Source organism: Panthera leo, chromosome B3 (genome assembly GCF_018350215.1).
Source record: "Panthera leo isolate Ple1 chromosome B3, P.leo_Ple1_pat1.1, whole genome shotgun sequence".
NCBI lineage: Eukaryota > Metazoa > Chordata > Mammalia > Carnivora > Felidae > Panthera > Panthera leo.
In genome coordinates this window covers 51560932-51583888 of record NC_056684.1, presented here as the reverse complement: position 1 = coordinate 51583888, position 22957 = coordinate 51560932, and the positions used below count along the sequence as shown (strand labels likewise).

At 35.1% G+C, this 22957-nt stretch overlaps 1 protein-coding gene across 8 annotated transcripts in view; it reads right to left on the bottom strand.

The window, feature by feature from the left end:
- Positions 1–1605: 1605 nt before the first annotated feature.
- The window catches only part of FAM214A (family with sequence similarity 214 member A), a 116250-nt gene continuing 94898 nt past the window's right edge, over positions 1606–22957 (bottom strand). For 7 of the 8 annotated variants that reach the window (XM_042941982.1, XM_042941983.1, XM_042941980.1 and 4 more), the window contains exons 8-13: positions 20565–20644; positions 19764–19872; positions 13043–13201; positions 8262–8330; positions 5796–5995; positions 1606–2613 (exon numbers count right to left, since the gene is read on the bottom strand). In XM_042941982.1, coding sequence (XP_042797916.1) covers positions 2460–2613; positions 5796–5995; positions 8262–8330; positions 13043–13201; positions 19764–19872; positions 20565–20644 — 771 coding nt within the window. In that variant the 3' untranslated portion in view covers positions 1606–2459. Of the gene's footprint in view, positions 2614–5795; positions 5996–8166; positions 8331–13042; positions 13202–19763; positions 19873–20564; positions 20645–22957 lie in introns of those variants that run through there. The other variant, XR_006203576.1, reaches the window with a different exon arrangement.

Sequence of the window (22957 nt, the reverse complement as noted above, 5' to 3'; positions counted from 1 at the left end):
AAATGAGGAGATCCCCATTACCTACCACGGGTGGACAGGTTGTCTGCTGGTATCTTTACCTGCATGCCAACACTCAATCTAGTGACATGGTCTATGAATACAAAGAGGCATGATATGGCAAGAGTGGTAAAGACTCTGCCTGTGACAAAAGACAGGTAGGAAAAGAACTATTACAATAGAGATAGTGCCAGGGCAAGGGAGAGCAGATTTGTACTTGGTCACCATACCTCAAGTGGAAAAAACATGGGCATAAAAGACCCTAAGAAGAAGAGGGACAAAATGCCAGCATGTTTCCCTTCCCAGGAAGGGCACAGGATGCAATCAGATGTTGCAATCATGTTCTTGAAATTTTCTTTAAAATACCCAGAAACAAGAAAAACCATGTACTAGCAGTAATTCTAGAAAGGTTACAGTGAGGTATCCACATAAGAAGACACCTCTATCCAACATATATTACTAATTTTTGGATTATTGGAGAGGTCAAAGAATAACTTTTTTTTTTTTAAAGCATTTTGATGGTTTAACTACTTGGTGTTTTCCAAGTTTCATTCAAAATTGTCAATATTTACTTTGGTCAAATGAGTAAGTCTAGATACATATATTGGAATGCCAATTCCAAAAATCATATGACAATTTAAGAAGGCATATTATCAATACTCTCATTCTCTCACACAGACCCAGAAAGGTTAGAGGATTCCTGGAGTCAGTCCCATCAGATGCTATTAGAGCTAGAATTACAATCCCAACATTTTGGGTCCTAATTCCATGTTGTTTTCACAGCCTGAAAATCAAGAATAAGTCTTCAAAAATGTGTGCCATCGAAAACTTTTTTTTAGCTTTATGGAATGTAAGTGGCCTTTTCTCTTTGAGCTGGTATTTTATTTATTTATTTACTTAAGAGAAAGAGAATGCACAAGCGGGGGGCGGGGGAGGGGGGAGTAGACTCTATGCTCAGCAGGGAGCTGGATGTGGGCTCAATCCCACACCTGGGATTATGACCTGAGCCAAAGTCAAAAGTCGGATGCTCAAGTGATGGAGACACCAGATGCCCCAGCAAGTATTTTAAAAGTTATTTATAAGAGGCTTCTTGCTGGCCACCCCACAGCCTGCAGTCACATACTCATCACTGGTCTGATTTCCCTTGAATAGTCTATCCATTATCTGGGTCCCAATATAAGGACCTTCTCATCTCCAAAATTCCAAAGCGCTCACCTGATCTTTGACTCCCAGGTCTCTTGGTGTGGCCTACTTGAGTAGTATGTCTTCTCTAACCTGCACTTGTTGCTTTGTACCAGCATTCCCAGTATCTGTGCCTTGTTATCTGATCTGCTGTTGTCCACTGTCCTTGCACAAACATCTAAAACCATTCTTCTTTTTACGGGGATGGAAGGAGGGCTTTTGATGCACTCAATTAATTCCCTTCCTCAGTGGTTTTCCTATTGTGACCCTGAGCAAGAACATGATAAATTTCTTTGGGGAAGAGGCTCAAGACATCTTCCTTCCCCTCTTGTCAGCTGTAAAGCTAGAATGGAAACTGTCTGATGGTTATCAGAAATTCACTTAATCACATGAAGATCTCATCTAAAAATAAAAGCCAAATACACGTTTCTTTGTTTTTGCGTATATTTACAATATAAATATTAATTTGTTTTCAAAGTACATTTTTTTTAACAATTTGCAAAAGTTATCTAGCATGGGACAGCAATTTAATGTAAAGCTTCTGTAGTAGCAATTAAGGAAAAATAGAACTGTTTTGGGAGTAAGGAGTTCTAGAAGGAATATGAATGGGCATAATGATCTGAATTTGCAAAGGGAATGTGAAGCAGCTTAGTCCACGTTGCACTGCCAAAAACAGCATGTTACAGGACTAGTATGTGAGATAGCAACCAGGATGGGATATTGTAAAAACTAAACCTTGGAGATATAAAAAGTACACATGCTTGCATAGTGCGTTAATCTTAAAGAAGCTCAACATTTCATTCTCATTTTCAATAAATTAAATGAATAGTACTTAAAACACATCACACACAAAATTAAAGACTTGTGCATATATTTTGGATTTCAACATTAATGTCAAAAATACATAGTATGATTTTACATAGGATTTGTGCTACATTAGAACACTAGAGACAAACATCACTTGAGTATTAAGGAAAACATTAAATATTAAATAACTGAGAAATAAAATGTGTAAACACTAATCTAATTGGGGAAGGGGGGGTTGCTATTGCAACATGTCCAATGAAGTGGTTTCAACAGTACAAAATGGATTAGGACATGAGTGTTTCCAGTCTACTTGGAATATGTGGATCTCATTCCAGGAATCCTTTAATAAAAACTGGTCCAGGATAACAGGAGAGGATCCACCCTCCTAGATGTTAATTGGTGCACTCCGTTCTATGCTAATTTTTACTTTCAAACTTGGGTACTGAGCGAACGCTTTAAATTGTCACTCCTTATCAACATCTTGGTGAAAACTGAGGGTTTGTTGGCGATTCAGTGTAAGATTTGAGTTCATACGCAGCACCGCTATCAACTTCCATTGACTTTCTAGAGAACAGGAGCCGTACATCTCTATGGAGGTAGATCTTTCCAGATTTAGAACTCTGGAACCTAAACAAACAAAAAGATGCATTATTTCAGGGAATGAGTCTTTAAAATAAAGTTCAGTAAATTTTGAAAACAAGAAGGAGTCTTGCTACCAATATTAAGAGTAACTGTTTAACAAGATACTTAGTCTTACATTGCTAAAGTATGTGCTGCTATTTAAGTGCCTCTTCCTTACTATTCCCTAAACATCCCATACTCCCTTTCCTTCTTACAATGTCAGAGGTATTTTTTTATTTACATAATCTCTACATCCCATGTGGGGTTCAAACTCATGACCCTGAGATCAAGAGTCACATGTTCCTCTGACTGAACCAGCCAGGTGCCCCAGAGATGTTTCTTATTTCTATAAAGCTTGTTTCACATGTGATCCTTTTTTTTTAAATCTCTGACACCATAACACATGCACTTTCCCTTATCTACAATGTCAAGTTTCAGTTCATATCAGTCAATTATACTACTTTTGGGCTTTGCAGCCCTAGCATCTTACAGTCACACAGACTGCCTTATTTCATATAACTTGTCCTTCCCCAATTGTGAATACATTAAAATGGATTCCACACTTGAGAAGTCACCACAGAAAATAATCAACTATTGAGGACAATTACTCCTATCATCAGTAATGGCTAGCTAATAAAGCCTAATCATCATTAAAAAAACAAAAATTTGTAGTGAAGTGAAAATGGTTATAAATACTGTATATGGAACTGTATCTATTCCCTGCTAATACCTATAACATAATACAGGGTGCTGGAGTCTTTTGTCATATAAACTTATCTGGCAGACAGTCAAACATATCCTTTTGTGCTAATCTCTCTGGTTTACCCTTTGCATAGCAGAAATACTCTTTGGGTTTATGAATTTTACTCCTAAATTAGCTGAAAAATCTGGTGGCCAGTTTTATGCGAGCTGAATGCCAGCTCACTCTTTCAATCTGTCTGAAGTTTTTTCACCTTCTCAATCTGAAGGAGAAAAATGAGAGCTTTGGGAAGTACACCATACTCATACATATATATGGTATACTTCCCAAAGAGGTTTCTTTACAGCATTTAAAGTATCTAATCACTCTGTGGGGATTATATAAAAGCTGGGGTAGTTCATGTTTACTTTGGAGAATGTTGGTTATTTATGGTGGTTAAACTTCAAGAGGAATGGTATCGAATGGAAGTTTAGAGAGAGTTGAATCTTATCCTAGCTTGGGCTGGGATCTATTCTTATGGTCTGCTATTTCATACCATTTCTCTTTTTAAAAAAGTCTTCAGAGTCTGTTTTCAGATTTTCATTTTCACAATCTGTATACATTTCACATTAGGCTCATGTCAGGTAGTGTAGAGTTTGGTTTAAAAACATTGCTCCAGTTCAACATGTCCTTAGCATGTAGAACACCAGACAGAAGACCCCAGGATAAGCAGTACTATGTGGGAACCCATTAATAGACTTTTTCAAGTATGGGGTTAAGTGGACAGCTCAGTCTTCATGTACTCCTGATGACCACAAGGCAGATCTCTTGAAAAAAAGCTGGCAGTCACCATTAGCAGCAGATTAAAGAGGTCTTCTGCCTGCACTCTGGATGAGAGGTGCCTCCTCCTCATGAATAGGATCTTTGAACTAAGGAGTTAGGCTAAAATGAATTACTGTCACTGATGTGGTTAATAACTTACTATAAATAGCTTCTGAAAATTACCAAGAACAAAGTTACAGGCAAAAGACTATTCAGCTCTCTCCCAACCAACAGATTTGCTCATTGCCTGAGAACTGCACTAGGATTTCAGGGCCACAACCTTACCCCAGGATACTGGCAACATAGACCTCAAGGGCAAACAAATGGTTTTTCAAAATCTAGTGCTGTGACCTGGGTAGTACAAGTTAGAGGAAAGGTATTTCTGATGGAATTACCAGAATATAAACTCTATGAGAAAAGAGATTTTCACACTGCTGTTCCCTAGTACCCAGAAACATACTTAACACATAAATATTTGTTGAATGAATACATGAGGGTTAAAAACTTCCCTGCCCGATACAGTAGCCACTAGCGACATGTGGCTACTGAGCACTTGAAATGTGGCTAGTTCAAACTGAGTTGCCCTGTTAGTATAAAACCTATACTTGATTTCAAATATTTAGTGCAATAAAAGAACATAGAATAACTCATTCATAATTTTTATGTTGATTATATATTCAAATTACAACATTTGGGTATGTTGGGTTAAAGGAAATATATTAATCTTTCCTGTTTCCTTTTTAAAAAATTTTTTATTTCAGAGAGAGTGTGAGTGGGGAAATGGGGGTGGAGAGGGAGAGAGAGACAGAGATTATTAGGTGGCTCCATGCTGTGCTGAGCAGCAGCCTGATGCAGGGCTTGATCCCATGACCCCTGGGATCATGACCTGAACTGAAATTAAGGCTGGACACTCAACTGACAGAGCCATTCAGGCACCCCAATCTTTCCTGTTTCTTATTTTTTTCTATCACTTTATTTTTATTATTTTTATTATTTGTAATTTTTTTAAATATTTATTATTGAGAGAGAGAGACAGGGCACAAGCAGGAGGCACAGAGAGAGGGACACCCAGAACCCAAAGCAGGCTCCAAGCTGTCAGCACAGAACCCAACGGGGGACTTGAACTCATGGACCATGGGATCATGACCTGAGCCGAAGTCAGACATTTAACCAACTGAGCCCCCCAGGCACCCCTCTTAACAACTTTTTTTTTTTAATGTGGCTACTAGAATATACAGCACTACATATACAGTTCATATTACAATATTTTTAAGATTTTATTTTTAAGTAATCTCTACACCCAACATTAGGCTCGAACTCACAACCCTGAGATCAAGAGTGTCATCCATTCTCTACAGACTGACCCAGCCAGGCGCCCCCGTATTACAATTCCATTGAACAGCATTGATTTAGAAAATGTGCTTCACTGCCCCAGATATGTCAGAATTTGTTTTGATATAAAATATTTTACATTACATAGCTATAAATGAAAACTTCCTTAATTCAACAAGTAACAATGAATGAAGGAAGATATGCTCTGTTTTCTGCATCTTGGCATATGAAAAGTTTCCAAATTAAGCAAATTCCAAGGGGGCACTGGTCTAGAGTGACACATGTTAAAATAAACAAAAAAATTTGGAGTTGTTCTTCTGAAGTAACATATTTTCATATTTATTTGAAACATCACCTCAGATGTATGAGGTAGCGCAATAACCGTTCTTCTGTATGTCGGATGTTCTCTTTATTAACACTTCTCTTCATTTCTTGTTTAACAGGTACAGAAAAAGTTCTTTGTCGTAGGAATGTCTGATGATTAGCTGGCATATCTCGTAAGTCATATATCACAACAAACATCTTCACCACAGTCTTATTAGGGTTAAATAAGGTCTGAAGAAACAATATAAAAATTATTCTTAAAAAAGTGATTTATTGAGTTGATGCAAAATAATTGTGCCAATAATAAAATAGACTTTTTAATAAGAAGTTAATCCCACTGGATATAATTTAGTTTTGGGAACTAAAGTTAATAACATTTTATAAGTTTATGAAAAGATATTCACTATTTTAAAAAATGGTTCAATTTATTTCCTGTAACAAATCAAAATCTTTAGTCACAAATTTCATATTAGACAATATAAACTTTTACTCTTTGTTCAGATTTTTACAAATGCTTCCACTAAAGTAAGCAAAATACACCCTTACTGGATTAAAAAATTCCAGTTCATTTATTTCAAACATTAGCTTTATTAAAGTGTGTCAACCCCAAAGTACTCAAAACAGAATGTTAATTTTCATCACATTTTGATCATAAGTAAATAGAAATTGTTTTAAAATAAAAAAGCTAGGTAAAACTAGACTTTTTGGTATACTAGGTATGTATAGTTACTATAAAATTAAAAACGTTCTAAAAAAAGAGACTTTTTCTTATTTGGAAATTTTTCCAAGTTTAGAAAATAAGGTGTATTATTAGTTACCAAGTAGACTAAATAATACTTCATGTTCTCACAGTTGGATTCATTTCAAAAACTGTAGTGTAAAATCATCAATATTATAATAGACCAAAATATGTATCCTTAGTTAAGACTGAATTAAATTCAATTGATACTTGGCTATTAATAACCAGAGGAATATTATTTTTTAAAGTACTAATTTTTAAACAAGATCCCAAGCTGCTGATCTGACTTTAACCAAATTACCAACACATCAATAGGTAACTTGGTGCCCGTGCTTTCAGAAGCTCATCCGTGGCACTGGACATCACTCACTGAATCAAAATGAGAAATATATCAATATTATGATCCAACTTTTGAAATCTAGTGAGTCTTAAGATTAAGGCTAATACATTCAACAACCACAACAACTAGCAAGCTAAAAGTTCAAACCATGTTTATAAATAATTAAACTATATAAGGAATGAAAGACACACCTAAATTTCAGATTTAAAATTAATCATTAAAGTTGGTAGTCCTCAAACAAAGGGGTATGAACGTGCTGCCTTGGGATTTATGCCTCATTATTTTGACAACTGATAGCTAGCTTTTCCATGCTTTCACATGAACTACATAGCCAAGGGCAAGAAAACAAGATGATTATCACTCTTTTTAGTTCAAGAAATCCATTTAACATAAAAGTCTTACTTTAATATGCAATGATTCTTCCTCAGTAAAATTATATATATATATTGCAATATATATATTGCACACAAATGTATCACATAATACCATGTTTCATCCCTGTGTGATGTGAACTAAGCAAATGTACAGAAAACTCCTTGCTGTATTTGAACAATAGTGATGAGTAAAAGTGGTCTGGTGAAGCATTGATCACATTGAGGCCATAAGGCATAAAAAGGCTTGTTGAATTAGACCAGATCCTGAGTATAAGGAACTTAGCTAGACTTTTTAGTTGTTTTTTTTTAATTTCAACTTTCTTGAGGTATAACTGACAAATATCAGTTAGATTCTTGTCAGTCTGCTAGAGCCAGCTTTATAATATACTTTTGGGCATGTAAGATTATCCTGGGTCTGACTTGGAGATGAACCCAATTGTAAACTGGCCTTGGTATCAAATTACTCTTCTGAAAAACCAAGACCAACGATGATGAAGGATTGCTTTGGGCTCAAGGAATTCTCCTGAGCCAAAACTAGATCAACAGCTACACCAAAAGGAAAGATGCTTTCTCTGCCCTCACATCTGTCAGACTACATTTCTACTTGGTGTAACCATTTTAGTAGGTTAATTTAGAAATTATTACACCAGGGATAATATAATTTTGTTTCCCAAGTTTTCCTGCCAAAGCAATACTAGCATTTGAGGTTTCCTTTTAAATAGGTCAATCTCAGTCTGACTACTATATTAAATAGAAGGAACTAGTAAAGTTCTAATTACATTGAAAACAGCTCTATTTAAGTTACGTAAACTGTCATATACTCTTTTTCTAAAGCATTCACCTTGATTAGATTATTAATGTTTTCCTTTTATGGAGGTCCCCACATGGCCATTCCTGGGGCAGAGAGCAGGGAAACTCCAAAGAAAGCTGCAGCCCCACTGTTACTTACCAAAGTTGTTGCAGCAGCAGTAGCAGGAGAAAGGGCTAAGTTCTATATGTATGTGAGAGAATGATTATTGCAATTGTAGACTATAAAACACATACCACTTGTATTGTTCCTGAAGGAGGTACTCGATAACCCCTTTTACCAAGGGACTCTAAAGTAATCACACCCTTGAAATAAAAGAAGACAAATTGAGTACAAACTGATGCATATGTATATGAAAGGCTAAAATAAGTATAATAAATTATGTAACTACTAAAATTTTAGAATTCTATTTGTATGCAAAAACATTCCCATCAATAGATACATTCTGAGTATGAAATATTGAGGGTCCCACCCAAAAGGAAACAATTTACTGTTCTTCTTGCAGATGTTGAAATAAATAACATTACACTGTTCGAAATTTCCATTAAGATATACAATATAGAAGTTCCTTAAAAAGGAAATACAGTTAGAAGACAGGATTATTTTCTTGTATCATGTGGAAAGAGAGAAATGAAAAAGCAACTAATTTATTGTTCTTTGGACATACAAAAAGTAAAGAATGCAGAAGGGTCTAAGTCTTAGCCAATAGTGAAGTAAATTCTTTAGTCAGTGAGTTAAATTACATATATGGATTTCTGACTAGATATAGACCAGCATAATCGGCATCACCTAAAAACTTGTTAGAAATGCACAATTTATGGCTTCTCCCTAGATCTATCAAATCAGAGCTGTAGTTGTAAGATCCTCCAGATGATACCATATGTACATTAAAGTTTAAGAAGTACTATACTTCCCTATACTAGAGAACATAATTTTCTGAGAAGGATGTTCTAATCACTACAGAAACCCAAACAACGGGAAGCACGTATAAATTAAAACAAGGAAAGCTAGAATTGAATATATGCAAGTTTCTGGAGAACTAAGATGACCAAACGACCACAGGTGGTAACTGTGATATTTAATTCTTAGAAAGGGGGCTGTTTCATTGGTTTTAACTGGGGAAATAGTTTCGAGTAGTTAAGTAGAATAAATGCATGCTCTGCATTTCATATCCCATCATTTTACATTGTACATGACCAAACATGTCAACTGAAGTAAATATAAAACAGGACTGTCCCATCAGACATTTTTGCTGGATTTGTAAGAAAGACCAGGGTTGGTGGGTAAAAAGAAAAAGTGCACAAAGGTGAAAAGGAAAGCCAGACTCTGCTATGTGAATCAAATGCCATCCTTAGACTGTTAAATTAACATATTAATATTAGGAAATGTTTGTGGAAATGGGCACTGAAAGGACATATGTTGTTCTTGTCTAATGTGATTTACCACGTGGTCATTTAAAGCATAAAAACAGCATATTAACAAACTGCATCTCTAACCAAAATAATAATGAAGCTTTAACAATTTCTTATGATCTGCTTTATGTGAAAAAAGCTGTGGCATATAATGCCCCTCTTCTTCCTAGTTTCAGGAAAAAAAAAGTAAAATATATCCAAATAATAGCTACCTTTCATAATCGCACTGCTATAGGCAATACATTACTGTTCTTTCCTTGCCTCCTTCCCCTAAATACGTATAAGAAAACTGGTGGGGCAAAAACTACTACTACCAAGCCTACGCTTATTTCCTTTGATACATACAATTCTAATAGTTTTCAGAACATGGTAGCAATAATTAAATCAATTTATAAAGAGAGTATGTGTATTTTTAAAACTTTATAGGTTAAGCCAACACTTTACAACCATCTCTAAGCAACATAAGATCAGTAGGGGCACTAGCAAATTACAAATTTTAGACAGAAATTGGGAAATTATTTGGAATTTTATTATTTATTATTGTAATTTTAAATAACTTAATTATTTAATAATTATTTTTAATAATTAAATTTATTTTAGTTGGTCAGAATATTCATGTTTCTACCTATAAAAGTTACTGTACTTATTGGGGCGCCTGGGTGGCGCAGTCGGTTAAGCGTCCGGCTTCAGCCAGGTCACGATCTCGCGGTCCGTGAGTTCGAGCCCCGCGTCAGGCTCTGGGCTGATGGCTCGGAGCCTGGAGCCTGTTTCCGATTCTGTGTCTCCCTCTCTCTCTGACCCTCCCCCGTTCATGCTCTGTCTCTCTCTGTCCCAAAAATAAAATAAAAAAATTAAAAAAAAAAAAAAAGTTACTGTACTTATTGTATTTATTTTTTTTAAGGTTTATTTATTTATTTTGAGACAGAGAGAAAGCACAAGCAGGGGAGGGGTCAGAGAGAGAGGGAGAAAGGTGGGGAGAGAGACAAAATCCCAAGCAGCCTTCCTCTGTCAGTGCAGAGTCCATTGTGGGGTTCAATCCTACCACCCTGAGCCAACGCTTAACCAACTGAGCCACCCAGGTGCCCCAAAAGTTATTTTATTTAACATAAAGAAGAAAAATACATTTTGTCTGGTATTCAAGGATGGAAAAGAAAGATGAAGATAAACAGAATTAAAATCTTACACAAAAACTCCACAAATTACTCTACTATAGAGAATATGCACGCAGTAAGTAAAACTGAAAGAAGTTTATCTTAATTTGGTGAATTACAAATAGAGAAAGATAACATATGGTCTTGTTAATCTGATGATAATTGAAGTCGTACCATGAATTTACCACTGGCATGCCTTCTTTAGACCATTCTACCTGGTTCCACCATTCAATAGTTTCTAAACAGTGACATGTTGTTATGTAACAGTTGGAGAACATTTTTACCAGTGATACCCAAATTGGAGAGAGATATCATGTGGCTTTTTGAGTTAATCTTTAAGGAATTATTTCATGAAAAGTCCTGTACCAGTTATATATCACAAAAACAGAATTTTCTGTATATAATATTATCTTTTGTGAGTCATTTGTATTATTTGTGATGAGAGGTCCTAAGGTAACAAGTAGGAATTTGGTATCTCAGTTCTGCTGGTCTGTGAAATATATTATCAAAATGTGATCAGTCCTTTAAAAACACACTAAACTACAAGAATGTAAATAAGATTCCCTAAATAAATATGATTAATTTTATTAATTTATAGTAGGAAAGATTTGTGTTCTAAGATTTGGACTGGGTCATTTGCAAAAGGAACCCATTCCTAATGAATAAACTAACTTAGAAAAAATTTAATTACAAAATGGAAAGTTTACTGAAGAATATTATCAAAGAAAAGTAAGTCAGGGATTCTTTAATGTTTGTTTATTTTTGAGAGAAAGAGAGAGAGAGAGGGAGGGAGAGAGGGAGGGAGGGAGGGAGGGAGGGAGGGGAAGGGAGGGAGGGAGGGGAAGGGAGGGGGAGGGGCAGAGAGAGGGAGACAAAGCATCTGAAGCAGGCTCTGGGCTGTCAGCCCAATGCTGGGCTCAAACTCACAAGCCCTGAGATCTATGGCCTGAGCCCGAAGTTGGATGCTTAACTGAGTAAGTCAGGGATTCTTAAAGGACAGACAAACTCAACTCAATAACCTGATTCCATACTCTTTCTGGTATCTATTCAAAAGTTATAACCATTTGTGTGTACTTTCTAGAGAGAGTGACAAAACTCTTTATCATTTAATCCTATCTTTTTAGTTGTCAACCAAGGTCAAGATTAATGCTGTTCTACTCTTTAAAAAGCATAGTTCAAATTCTCTCTTCCTTGTGAATTTCACTCAAAAATATTTATTTGAGCTGATTTCAGTCATTCACTCTTTTATCTTGTTTCTAACCCACCTTAATGGTCACTGGGGGCTTTGTACATTAATGACAGGTTACAAAAAATGAGCAGACACCATTATGTTTTCTCATTCGAAGTATGAAACACTGATCAGGCTCTTCATTTTACTCTTAAAATGGAGTAAGGCTAAAACAACTTTCCTTAAGCAAACGGGGCCAACAATGAGTAGGCTATATTTAAGTCCCTAAAAATGTATAACTTCCTTTCCTTTGTTGTCTATTACATAGATTTCTCTTTTCACAACCTTTAGTTCTTTCTTGAAAATCTAGAAGGTTGTGGAGAAGGATATTAGAGGAAGCAATTGGGCCATGTGGGAAGCTAGAAAATTCAAATTGCAAGGCCAGGGCTGTATATTTCTATAACTATAGCAATCTGTATTTCTCAAAGTAAGACCTAACATGAAAACACAGATGTGACCCCTTATTTGAGACCATTACTGTAAACTATGTATAGACTTGCAGGGTTAGCCACTTCTCTTTCTTTGTCTTTTGTAAAAGGGCTGATACCAAACATGCACCAAAACTCAGTATCATTTTTGCAGCTAAAGGCTTATTTTATCTCAAGTGATCAGAATAAAAAAATGGGAAAGACGTAATCATGGGATCATTGAGTCAAAACTGTGCTTTTACTTAGCTATCCTACTCTCCACTAGAACATTAGTGTGGAAAACAGAAATAGCTAGTATTCTAAACAACTCTAGGATTAGAAAAAAATGGTCTTGAAACAAACAGCATAAAGAGAGTGAAAGAGTCTCACAGAAGACTTAATAACTCACCAAATCTTTACCTAAATCTTCCTGAAATGAGGATCACATGTGAAGGCAACACTTATGGGACCAGAGTATACAGTAAGTACTTGAGAATTTGTCTGAATTCAGCAAGATATGAAATCATAGTGTCACTAATAAAAGTTTTATCATGTTTTTTAATCACATAGAAACAAGTAAATTTTCAGCAGATCCTCAAATGCAAAAGAGGATATTTGTTGTTAGAGCTAGCTCAGAAAGAAGTTGTGAGATAACATGTCAGTACTTTTGTTTCTATTCAGCCTTCAGTTTTCTCTTAGGAAATGCTTTATGTTTTCAAGTATTACCACATTGCAGTATTAAATTTCTTTAAATTTAAAGACACTTGCGATTTAATTGGTTGATTTTAGCAGACAGAGACAATTTTTTAAAATACTTGCCATATAAGGAGAGGGAGCATTATCATCTGAAACACTGTAGAATGACACTTCAACTGGAAGAGTCAAATGTGTGGGGCAGAAAATACCACTTGCCCCTACCTCAGCAGTAAAACCATCAACAATGCCAAGAGGATCTAAACGATAGTTCAAGACAGACTCCTGGAAGACAAAATAAATTTTAAGAAACAAATTTTAGAAGTTAACACATTCATTTCTTTTTTCATTTAAATAAAAACATTACTATGATTTCTGGTACCAAAAAAATAGTTGCTACTCAAACAGAATCCAACAATATGTTAAAAAAATCATTTCTCACTATCAAGTGGGATTTATTCCAGGAATGCAAGGATGGTTCAGTATTTGAAAATCAATAAACATGATAGTCACTTCAATAAGAAAAAAGATAAAAATTATATGATCATTTCAACAGATGCAGAAAAAGCATTTGATAAAGTACAATATCTATTCATAATAAAATCCCTCAGCAAAGTAGGTTTAGAGGGAACATACCTTAACACAATAAAGGCCTTAAATAAAAACCCACAGCTAAAATCATACTCAGTGGGGAAAAACTGAGAGCTTTTCCCCTAAGATCACAAACAAGACAAGGGTGTTCACTCTGAAGTCCTAGCAACAGCAATCAGACAACAAAAAGAAAAAAAAGGAATCCAGATTGGTAAGGAAAAAGTAAAATTATCACTCTATGCAGATGACATGATCCTATATTTAGAAAACCCTAAAGACTCCACCAAAAAAAACTACTAGAACTGATAAATGAATTCAGTAAAGTCTCAGGATACAAAATCAGTGTGCAGAAATCTGTTCCATGTCTATATACTAATAAGGAAGCAGGAGAAAGAGAAATTAAGAAAACAATCCTACTTAAAATTGTACCAGAAATAGTAAGATACCTAGGAATAAACCTAATCAAAGAGGTAAAAAGACCTATACTCTGAAAACTATAAAACAATGATGAAAGAAATTAAAGAGGACACACAAGAAATGAAAAGATATTATATGCTCATGGATTGGAAGAGCAAATATAGTTAAAATTTCTATATTATCCAAAGACATCTGCATATTTAATGCAACTGCTATCAAAATAACAACAGCATTTTTCACAGAACTAGAGAAAAAATACTAAAATTTATATGGAGCCCTAGAAGACCCCAAATGACAAGAGAAATTTTTTAAAGTTTATTTTAAGAAAGAGTGCAAGCAGGGGAGGGGCAGAAAGGGGAAGAGAGAGAGAATCCCAAGCAGGCTCCACACTATCCGTGTGGAGCCCGATGTTGACTCAAACCCATGAACTGTGAGATCATAACCTGAGTGGAAATCAAAAGTTGGACACTTAACTGACTGAGTCACCCAGGTACCCCAACCAGAGCAATTTTGAAAAAGAAAAGCAAAGCTGGAGACATCATAATTCCAGACTTCAAGTTATATTACAAAGCTGTAGTCATCAATATAGTATGATACTGGCACAAAAATAGACACAATAGATCAACAGAACAGAATAGAAAACCCAGAAATAAACCCCCAACTATATGGTCAATTAATCTTTGACAAGGGAAGAAAGAAAATCCAGTGGGAAAAAGACAGTCTGTTCAACAAATGGTGTTGAGAAAACTAGACAGCTACATATGAAAGAATTAAAGTGGACCACTTCCTTACATCATACACAAAAATAATTCAAAATGAATTCAAGACCTAAATGTGAGACACCTAAAACCATAAAAATACTGGAAGAGAGCACAAGCAGTAATGTCCCTGATGTCAGCCACAGCAATATTTTTCTAAATATGTCTCCTGAGACACGGGAAATAAAGGCAAAAATAAACTATTAGGGCTACATCAAAATAAAAAACTTCCGCACAGCGAAGAAAACAATCAACAAACCTAAAAGGTAACTTAATGAGAGAAGATATTTGCATACGACATATATGATAAAGGATTAGTATCCAAAATATACAAAGAGCTCACACAACTCAACACCCCCAAAAAAATAATCCAACTAAAATATGGGCAGAAGATATGAACAAGCACTTCTCCAAAGAAGTCATATAGGTAGCCAACAGACAAATGAAAAAATGCTCAACATCCCTCATCATTAGGGAAATGCAAATCAAAACTACAATGAGATATTGCCTCACACCTGTCAGAATGGCTAAAATAAAAAATATAAATAATAAGTGTTGGCAAAAATGTAAAGAAAAAGGAACTCTCTTGTACTCTTGGTGAGAATCCAAACTGGTGTAGGCACTGTGGTGAACAGTATAGAGGTTTCTGGGGTGTCTGGGCAGCTCATTCAGTTAAGCCTCCAACTTCAGCTCAGCTCATGATCTCACAGTTTGTGGGTTTGAGCCCCATGCTGGGCTCTGTGCTGACAGCTCAAAGCCTGGAGCCTGCTTCAGTTTCTGTGTCTCCCTCTCTCTCTGCCCCTCCCCTGCTCGTGCTGTTGACTCTCCCACTCTCAAAAAATGTTAAAAAACAAATTAAGAAAGAAAAAAATAGGATAGAGGTTCCTCAAAAAGTTAAAAACCAGAACTACCCTACAATCCAGTAACCACACTACTAGATATGTACAGAAAAGATACAAAAACACTATTTAAAGGGATACATGCACCCCTGTGTTTACAGCAGCATTATTTACAATCACCAAATTATGGAAGCAGCCTACAATAGATGAATGTAAGATATGGTGTGTGTGTGTGTGTGTATGTAAGTATCTATACACATACACACAGTTATACTGCCATATATATATATATATATATATATATATATATATATATATATATATATATATATAGCTACACATACACACACACACACAATGAAGTATTATTTAGCCATATAAAAGAATGAAGCCTTGGCATTTGCAACAACATAGATGGATCTAGAGACTATAATCCTAAGCAAAATAAGTCAATCACAGACAATTACCGTATGATTTCACTCATGTAGAATTTAAGAAACAAAACAAACAAGTAAAGGAAAAAGAGAGAGCGTTAACCCAAGAAGCAGACTCTCATCTATAGAGAACTGATGGTTACGAGAGGGGAGGTGGGTGGGGGGATGGGTGAAATAAGTGATGGGGATTAAAGAGTGCACTTGTCATTGAAGAGCATAGGGTAATGTACAGAATTGTTGAATCACTACATTGTACACCTGAAATTAATATAACACTGTATGTTAACTATGCTGGAATTAAAATCAAATTAAATTAAAAATAAAAATAAATAAATGACAGGTTAAACCTAAAAAAAAAGGTTGCTACTATTTTCAAGTCCTTATTCAGATGTTCATTTGAACCGAAATCAACTTTTCTCTCTCAATCTTCTACAATCCTACGAAGTTTGGCCTCCTCTCACTATTCCAATGCACACTGAACTATCCTTAAACTTCACCACTGTTCAAACCTAATTATTTAATATGTTACTCTTATCTCTGTAAATAAAACTATGTTCTACCAGAGCAGGTATAATAGAAATTTTCTTACCCTTCATAGAGCCTATTCAAGGTGCCAGACACAGAGAAGCACTTAAAATCTTGTTAACACTCTCAAGCTCACTTGATGACATAATCACTTGTAACAATTCAGTGCTAACTTGCTACGTATAAGAAACATTTTAGGGGCACCTGGCTGGCTCAGTTAGTAGAGCATGCAACTCTTGATCTCATGGTTTTAAGTGAGCCCCATGTTGGGTTTAGAGATTACTTTAAAAACCTTAAAAATATAAAGATTTAATATTCTTAAGATGTCACTTTTCCACATATTGACCTATTATCAATGCAATCCAAACAAAATCTCAGCAGTCTGTTTTGTAGGAATAGGTAAGCTAACTCTAAAACTTACATGATGAAGGGGAAAGGAACTACCATAGTTGAAGCAATTTTAAGGAAGAATAGGGGTGCCTGGGTGACTCAGTCAGTTAAGCATCTGACTTCAGCTCAGGTCATGATCTGGCAGTTTGTGAGTGTGAGCCCTGCGTTGGGCTCTGTGCTAACAGCTCGGAGCCTGAAACCTGCTTTGGATTCTGTGTCTCCCTCTCTTTTTGCCCCTCCCCCATTTGCACTCCGTCTCTTTCTCCCTCTCAAAAATAAACATTAGATTTTTTTTTAAAAAAACATGTTAGAGAACTCACATTAGTTCATGTCAATTCTAAAATAATTGGGCATTCATGTTCATAAAAATGAAACGACTATAAACTACATATCATATATAAATCTTAACTCAAAATGGATCACACAACTAAATGTAAGAGCTAAAACAATAAAACTTGTAGGAAAAAAGTTTTGTGACCTTGGGGTCAAGCAAATAGTTCTCAACCACGGTACATGTGTCAATGTTTAGAGACATTTTTTACTGCTATACCTGGGGGGTAAGGGGCAGACGATGGTACTGAACTCTAATGGACAGAGGCCAAAGATTCTACTAAATATCGTACAATGCATCAAACAAATCCCATAACAAAGAATTATCTGGCTCATATATCAATAGTGCCATGGTGGAGAAGTGTTGGGTTAGATTTTTCAGATGCACTATCAAAATTAAGATCCATAAAAGAAAAAAATAAATTGGACATTTAACAAAACTAAAATAAAAATCTATTGCTGTTCAGGGGCGTCTGGGTAGCTCAGCTGGTTGAGTGTCCAACTCTTGATTTCTGCTCAGGTCATGATCCCAAGGCCATGGGCTGGATGCCCACATTGGGCTCCATACTGAGCGAGTAGCGTACTTGGGATTCTCTCCCTCTGTCTTTCTCCCATGCTTGCATTCCTTCATTCTCTCTCTCTCTCTCAAAAAACATAAATGAAAAAAATAATTATTTGGAAAACATTATGTGCTTACTTGGGAAAGAAAAGCTAAATGATAAAGCACAGAAAAGAGGTTCAACAGTATGAGTAATCAGGGAAATACAAATTAAAACCACAGTTCAACAGCATTGCAAAACTACTAGAATGATTAAAATTAAAACGACTGACCCATGCAAACACTGGCAAGGATGTGGATGATCTAGAACCCCCATACACTACTGGTAGGAATTAAACATGGTATAACCACTTTGGAAAACACCTTGGCAGTTTCTTAAAAGAAGTTAAAGATATACCTACCATACTACCCACACATTCCATTCCTAGGTAGTTACCCAAACAAAATGAAAACTTATGTCCACACAAAAATGCATCCATGAATATCCACAGCAGCTTTATTTGTAATAGCCCCAAACTAGAAACGACCCAAAGGCCTAGAATCAAGTGAGTGAATAAACAAATAGTGGTATATCAATATAATGGAAATAAAAAGAAATAAACTCTTGATACAAAGGACAACTATAAATTAAAGAGAATTTATGGGTTGGACAGTCTCAGAACTTCTCTATTTTTCTACTGAAGTGAAAATATATGCATATCTGCACAAATAACATTCCAATGTACTGATCTTTTAACCATCTTCTCTTTCCTAAGGCTTTCACATAGGAGATGCTCTTTTTCCCCACACAAATTTTCTTTTACTACAAAGGTTGCAGAATAAGTGATACTCACAATGGCCTCATGCCATTTTAAAATGACAGAGAATAGAGAGTTCAACAGTTCTGAAGTAATACCTTAAAAATGACTGGAAAAGAAATCAACTTATCATAACTATTTTAAAACTTTGAAAGACAGCTTCAAAATCAAATACAGTTTTAAATACAGCATACTATTAACATATCAAACTGCCATAACTCCAGTAAAGCTATTTAAATTAAAACTACTAATTTTAAATTATTTTCCCATAAAAAAAACCTCACCAATTAAATTCACTTTTAAAACTCCATTTACAGGCTTATGTTTCAGGTTGTTTTTCTTTTTTTTAATTGATGTGCAGTTGGCATACAATATTAGTTTCAGCTGTACAACATAGTGATTCAATGTTAAAGGCTGTTTTCTAATTAAAGGTAGCTAATCCAATAGTACACTTGATCCCAAGTAGAAATATTCTTATTAAATAAAATAATAGCACATTATTGGAGACTAACCATTCCATTTTTTAAAATAATCTTATTTTAGAATAGTTTTAGGGGTGCCTGGGTGGCTCAATTGGTTGAGCATCCTACTCCAGATTTCGGTTCAGAGTCATGGGATGAAGCCCCATGTTGGGCTCTGCATCAAGCATGGAGCCTGCGTAAGATTAAGATTCTCTCTCTCTCTCTCTCTCTCTCTATCTCTCTTGCGTAATAAGATTCTCTCTCTCTCTCTCTCTCTCTGCTCTGCTTGCTCTCCCTTTCCCAAAAATAAAAAGAGAATAGATTTAGATTTGCAAAAGAGTTACAAGTATAGTACAAAAAAACATTTGATTTTGAAAATTAACCTCCTTGATCATGAAGGGGCTCCTATCAGTCCACCATCCTCCTTCCTGGGACTCAGAACCAGTACTATCAGGTAAGGTGTGGTCAAGTACCTTCTCTGGCTAGAGTAACAGACACCTCACTCCAGTTTACCTAAGTCCTCTAACTCCCCTACAAGGTACCCAGTTATAAGATGGCAGTACCAACAATTCTAACTTCACTTCTCACAGAAAGGAAAAGGGAAAGAAAAGAAATAAGTTGATTTCAAGGCTTTGAAAAAATACAATCCATTTATTTATTTCCCTTTCACAAACAAATGACATAAATAACACCCTAGGTCTAGGTTAAGAAACTTCAACTCTTAAAATAGTTTTCAAAAACATTACCTCAAAATTTCCTAAGAGACTAAGACTTGTTATAGGTGGAGCACTAGAACTCAGAAATGGTTTTTCATGAATATCTGGATCATCTTCAGTGTTTAAACACGGTCGATGACTATTAAAAAGAAAATCAGCAAACAAACACATTAAGCACAGTATTTTCTAATTTATTTTTTGTATAAAATTAAATTAGGAGAATTTGATCCATTTTACTTAAACTACATGATAAAAAATTAATCCAACCAAATTTTAAGATATGAAATATCTAGTTTAAATTCCTGATTAGATTTTATGGTCTTTGTTATAATATTTGACAAAAATATATATAAGTAATATCCTAGAAGGTTTCAAGGCAGAATTTATATCACATAGTGACATCTGCTAGAAATATATAATGCAGTCTTCTTTATCAGTCTTCATTTTCAGTTAAAAATGAGAATATAAAGGCAAAATTATGTGACTAAAGAAAATAAGGAGAGTATTATTTGTCAACATGGACACATTTCCAAGGCTTCTTTTTTGCAAAGAAGTGTAAGGTAAAGGAGGAGGTGAATGACCAGAAATATTCAAACTTACTTAAGTGCTAAAACCAATGTATTTATTATGATGACCAATATACACTAGCTACTCATTGTCTTAATTTCTCCCTTCATCCTTAATAACTGTGTGAAATTAATATTGAAAATGATACCCAACTAGAAAATAATATTCCTATTAGAATTGTGATTTTTAGAGTAAACATTTATTACACAAGACTAGAAATTAGTATATTATTTCAAATACACAAATCAGTTTTAATATAAATACCTTCCAGATGATAAGCTTTTCAGATGCAGTAATGAAGAATCCAAATCAAAGCAACCTGATTGTGTCTTTCTTTGAGGAACCTAAGGTCAAAACAATCATTTGTAATATTTAAAAAGACTGTAATTTTTTCTTGAACTGATAGAACACTTTTCAAATGAAAGTTAAGCATATTTTACAAATACTATAACTTCTCCCCAGTCTACTTACAATCATACTCTTTATTACATATTGTCCTTATTTCTCATTTTATTAACTTGTAGAAAAAAAAATAAATGATTAACAAAAGCACTTTTACTAGGTTTTGACTCTTTAAGAAGCAGAATGTTTTTTCTAAAACAAAATCTTACATGGAATCCCAATATATAATAAGACTTTTACTTTTTTACTTTATATACAGTTAACCCTTTAACAACACAGGGATTAGGGGGCACTAATCCCCCCCGCCCAGCCTCTGCAGTTGAAAATCCACAAAAAGTTTTAGATCCCCAAAAACTTAACTACTAATAGCCTACTGTTGACTGGAAGCCTTACCAACAGCATAAATAGCCAATTAACATATATTTTGTATGTTATATGTATTCTATACGTGTTGTTCAGGGATCAACTGTACTTCTGTATTTTGTGAAGGGAGTAAAAGACTTATAGCTTTCAAATAAAAATAAACAAACAAAAAAAAAAAGAATTAAATGGTGATGGGAGCCTGGAGTCCTGCCAACTCTGCTGTTCCTTTGTCCCTCCCTACCCACTGTGCATTTCTAAGAACTCTGGGGCTTCACAGAGAATAGGTTTGAAAAATACTGCTCCAGATGTTCAACCACCATTGTATACCACACATTACATTTAAGACCATGATCCAACCACCATCTAGCTGAAAATATCCTAAAAATAAAAGACCCAAAGGTAAACTAAAGGTAAAATCACATACAACATGCAAGTTAAAAAGACTTGTTACTAGAATAAATATGTATTGTATACAGTACATTCGTCGTTAAGAAAAAAGATAATACTGAATGTCTAAGCAATCTCAATATTTTTGAGATTTTCATGAGTGCACCATGCTATTTTTTGTAGCCTGAACTTAATTGGGGGCGCCTTGGTGGCTCAGCTGGTTAAACGTCCAACTCTTGATTTTGGCTCAGGTCATGATCTCACAGTTTCCTGAGTTTGAGCATTGACCCTGCAGAGCCTGCTTGGGATTCTTTCTCTCCCTCTCTTTCTGTCCCTCCCCTGCTTGTGCTCTCTCTCAAAATAAACTTTAAAAAAATTATATATAAAAAAAGAACTTAATGTGAAGTTCTCAATCTAAATTCTCATGTCTTCAATTCTGAAAAGTTCTTTACCTTCATTTCTTCTGATACTGCATTTTCTTTGTTCCACTTAGTTCTACTTTTAGAATTTGTACTACACTTATATTCAGCATCTCATTTTATCCTCCATGGCTCTCCCATATTTTACCAACTCTCTTCCTTTCTGTACTTTATTCAAGATGCTTTCTTAGCATCTGTCCACCCATCACTACATTGCTATACAGCTGATTCTGATTCAATGTTAATCCTTCTGTATTTGTAGGCACACATGTTGTGTGTGTATACAGCAATTAAAATATTTTTCATATTTAAAATTTCTATTTAGTTATTTTTCAAGTTCATAAGTTCTTGCATCCCTACCTCCTGTTTGTACCTGTCCCAGCAGAGGCATTAAACCCTAGCACTAAATTAGGTTCAGATATCCCAGAGGGCCATAATTTGCCTCATATGAGTATTTGGAGATTTATCTTTCTTTCTCTTACATTATATTATGTACTTAAAGGTTATATCAGGTATTACGTATTATTTTTATTAAAGGTTATATTCTATCCATGATTTCTGTCTTTGAGGAGGAAGAGTCTTTGTAGATGAACTCAGTCTACCATGCTGAACAGAAGTCTACAATGCTCTTTTTATCAGTATGATGCTGACAAATCTTTTTTCCTGATCACTTGGGTCTTTCGAAAGCACCTCATACCTAGGTCAAATGTTTGGGGTTATTTTAAGTTGTTTGGAATTCAGCTTCTCTAAGACAAACACCTAAGGTCCAAGTTATAAATTTAAATTCAAGGTCTCTTATTCAATAATTATTTTTTGAACATAGGCCAGATATTGTATCCTTAGAGTTTACTTAAAAAAACACAGATAAAGTAGGGTGACTGGGTGGCTCAGTCGGGTAAGCGTCCAACTCCTGGTTTTGGCTTAAGGAATGATCTCACGGTTTTCATGAGTTTGAGTCCTACATTGGGTTCTACACTGGCAGTGCGGAGCCTGCTTGAGATTCTGTCTCCCTTTCTCTCTGCCCCTCCCCGACTCACACTGTCTGTCTCTCCCAAAATAAATAAATAACTTAAAAAAAAAAAAACC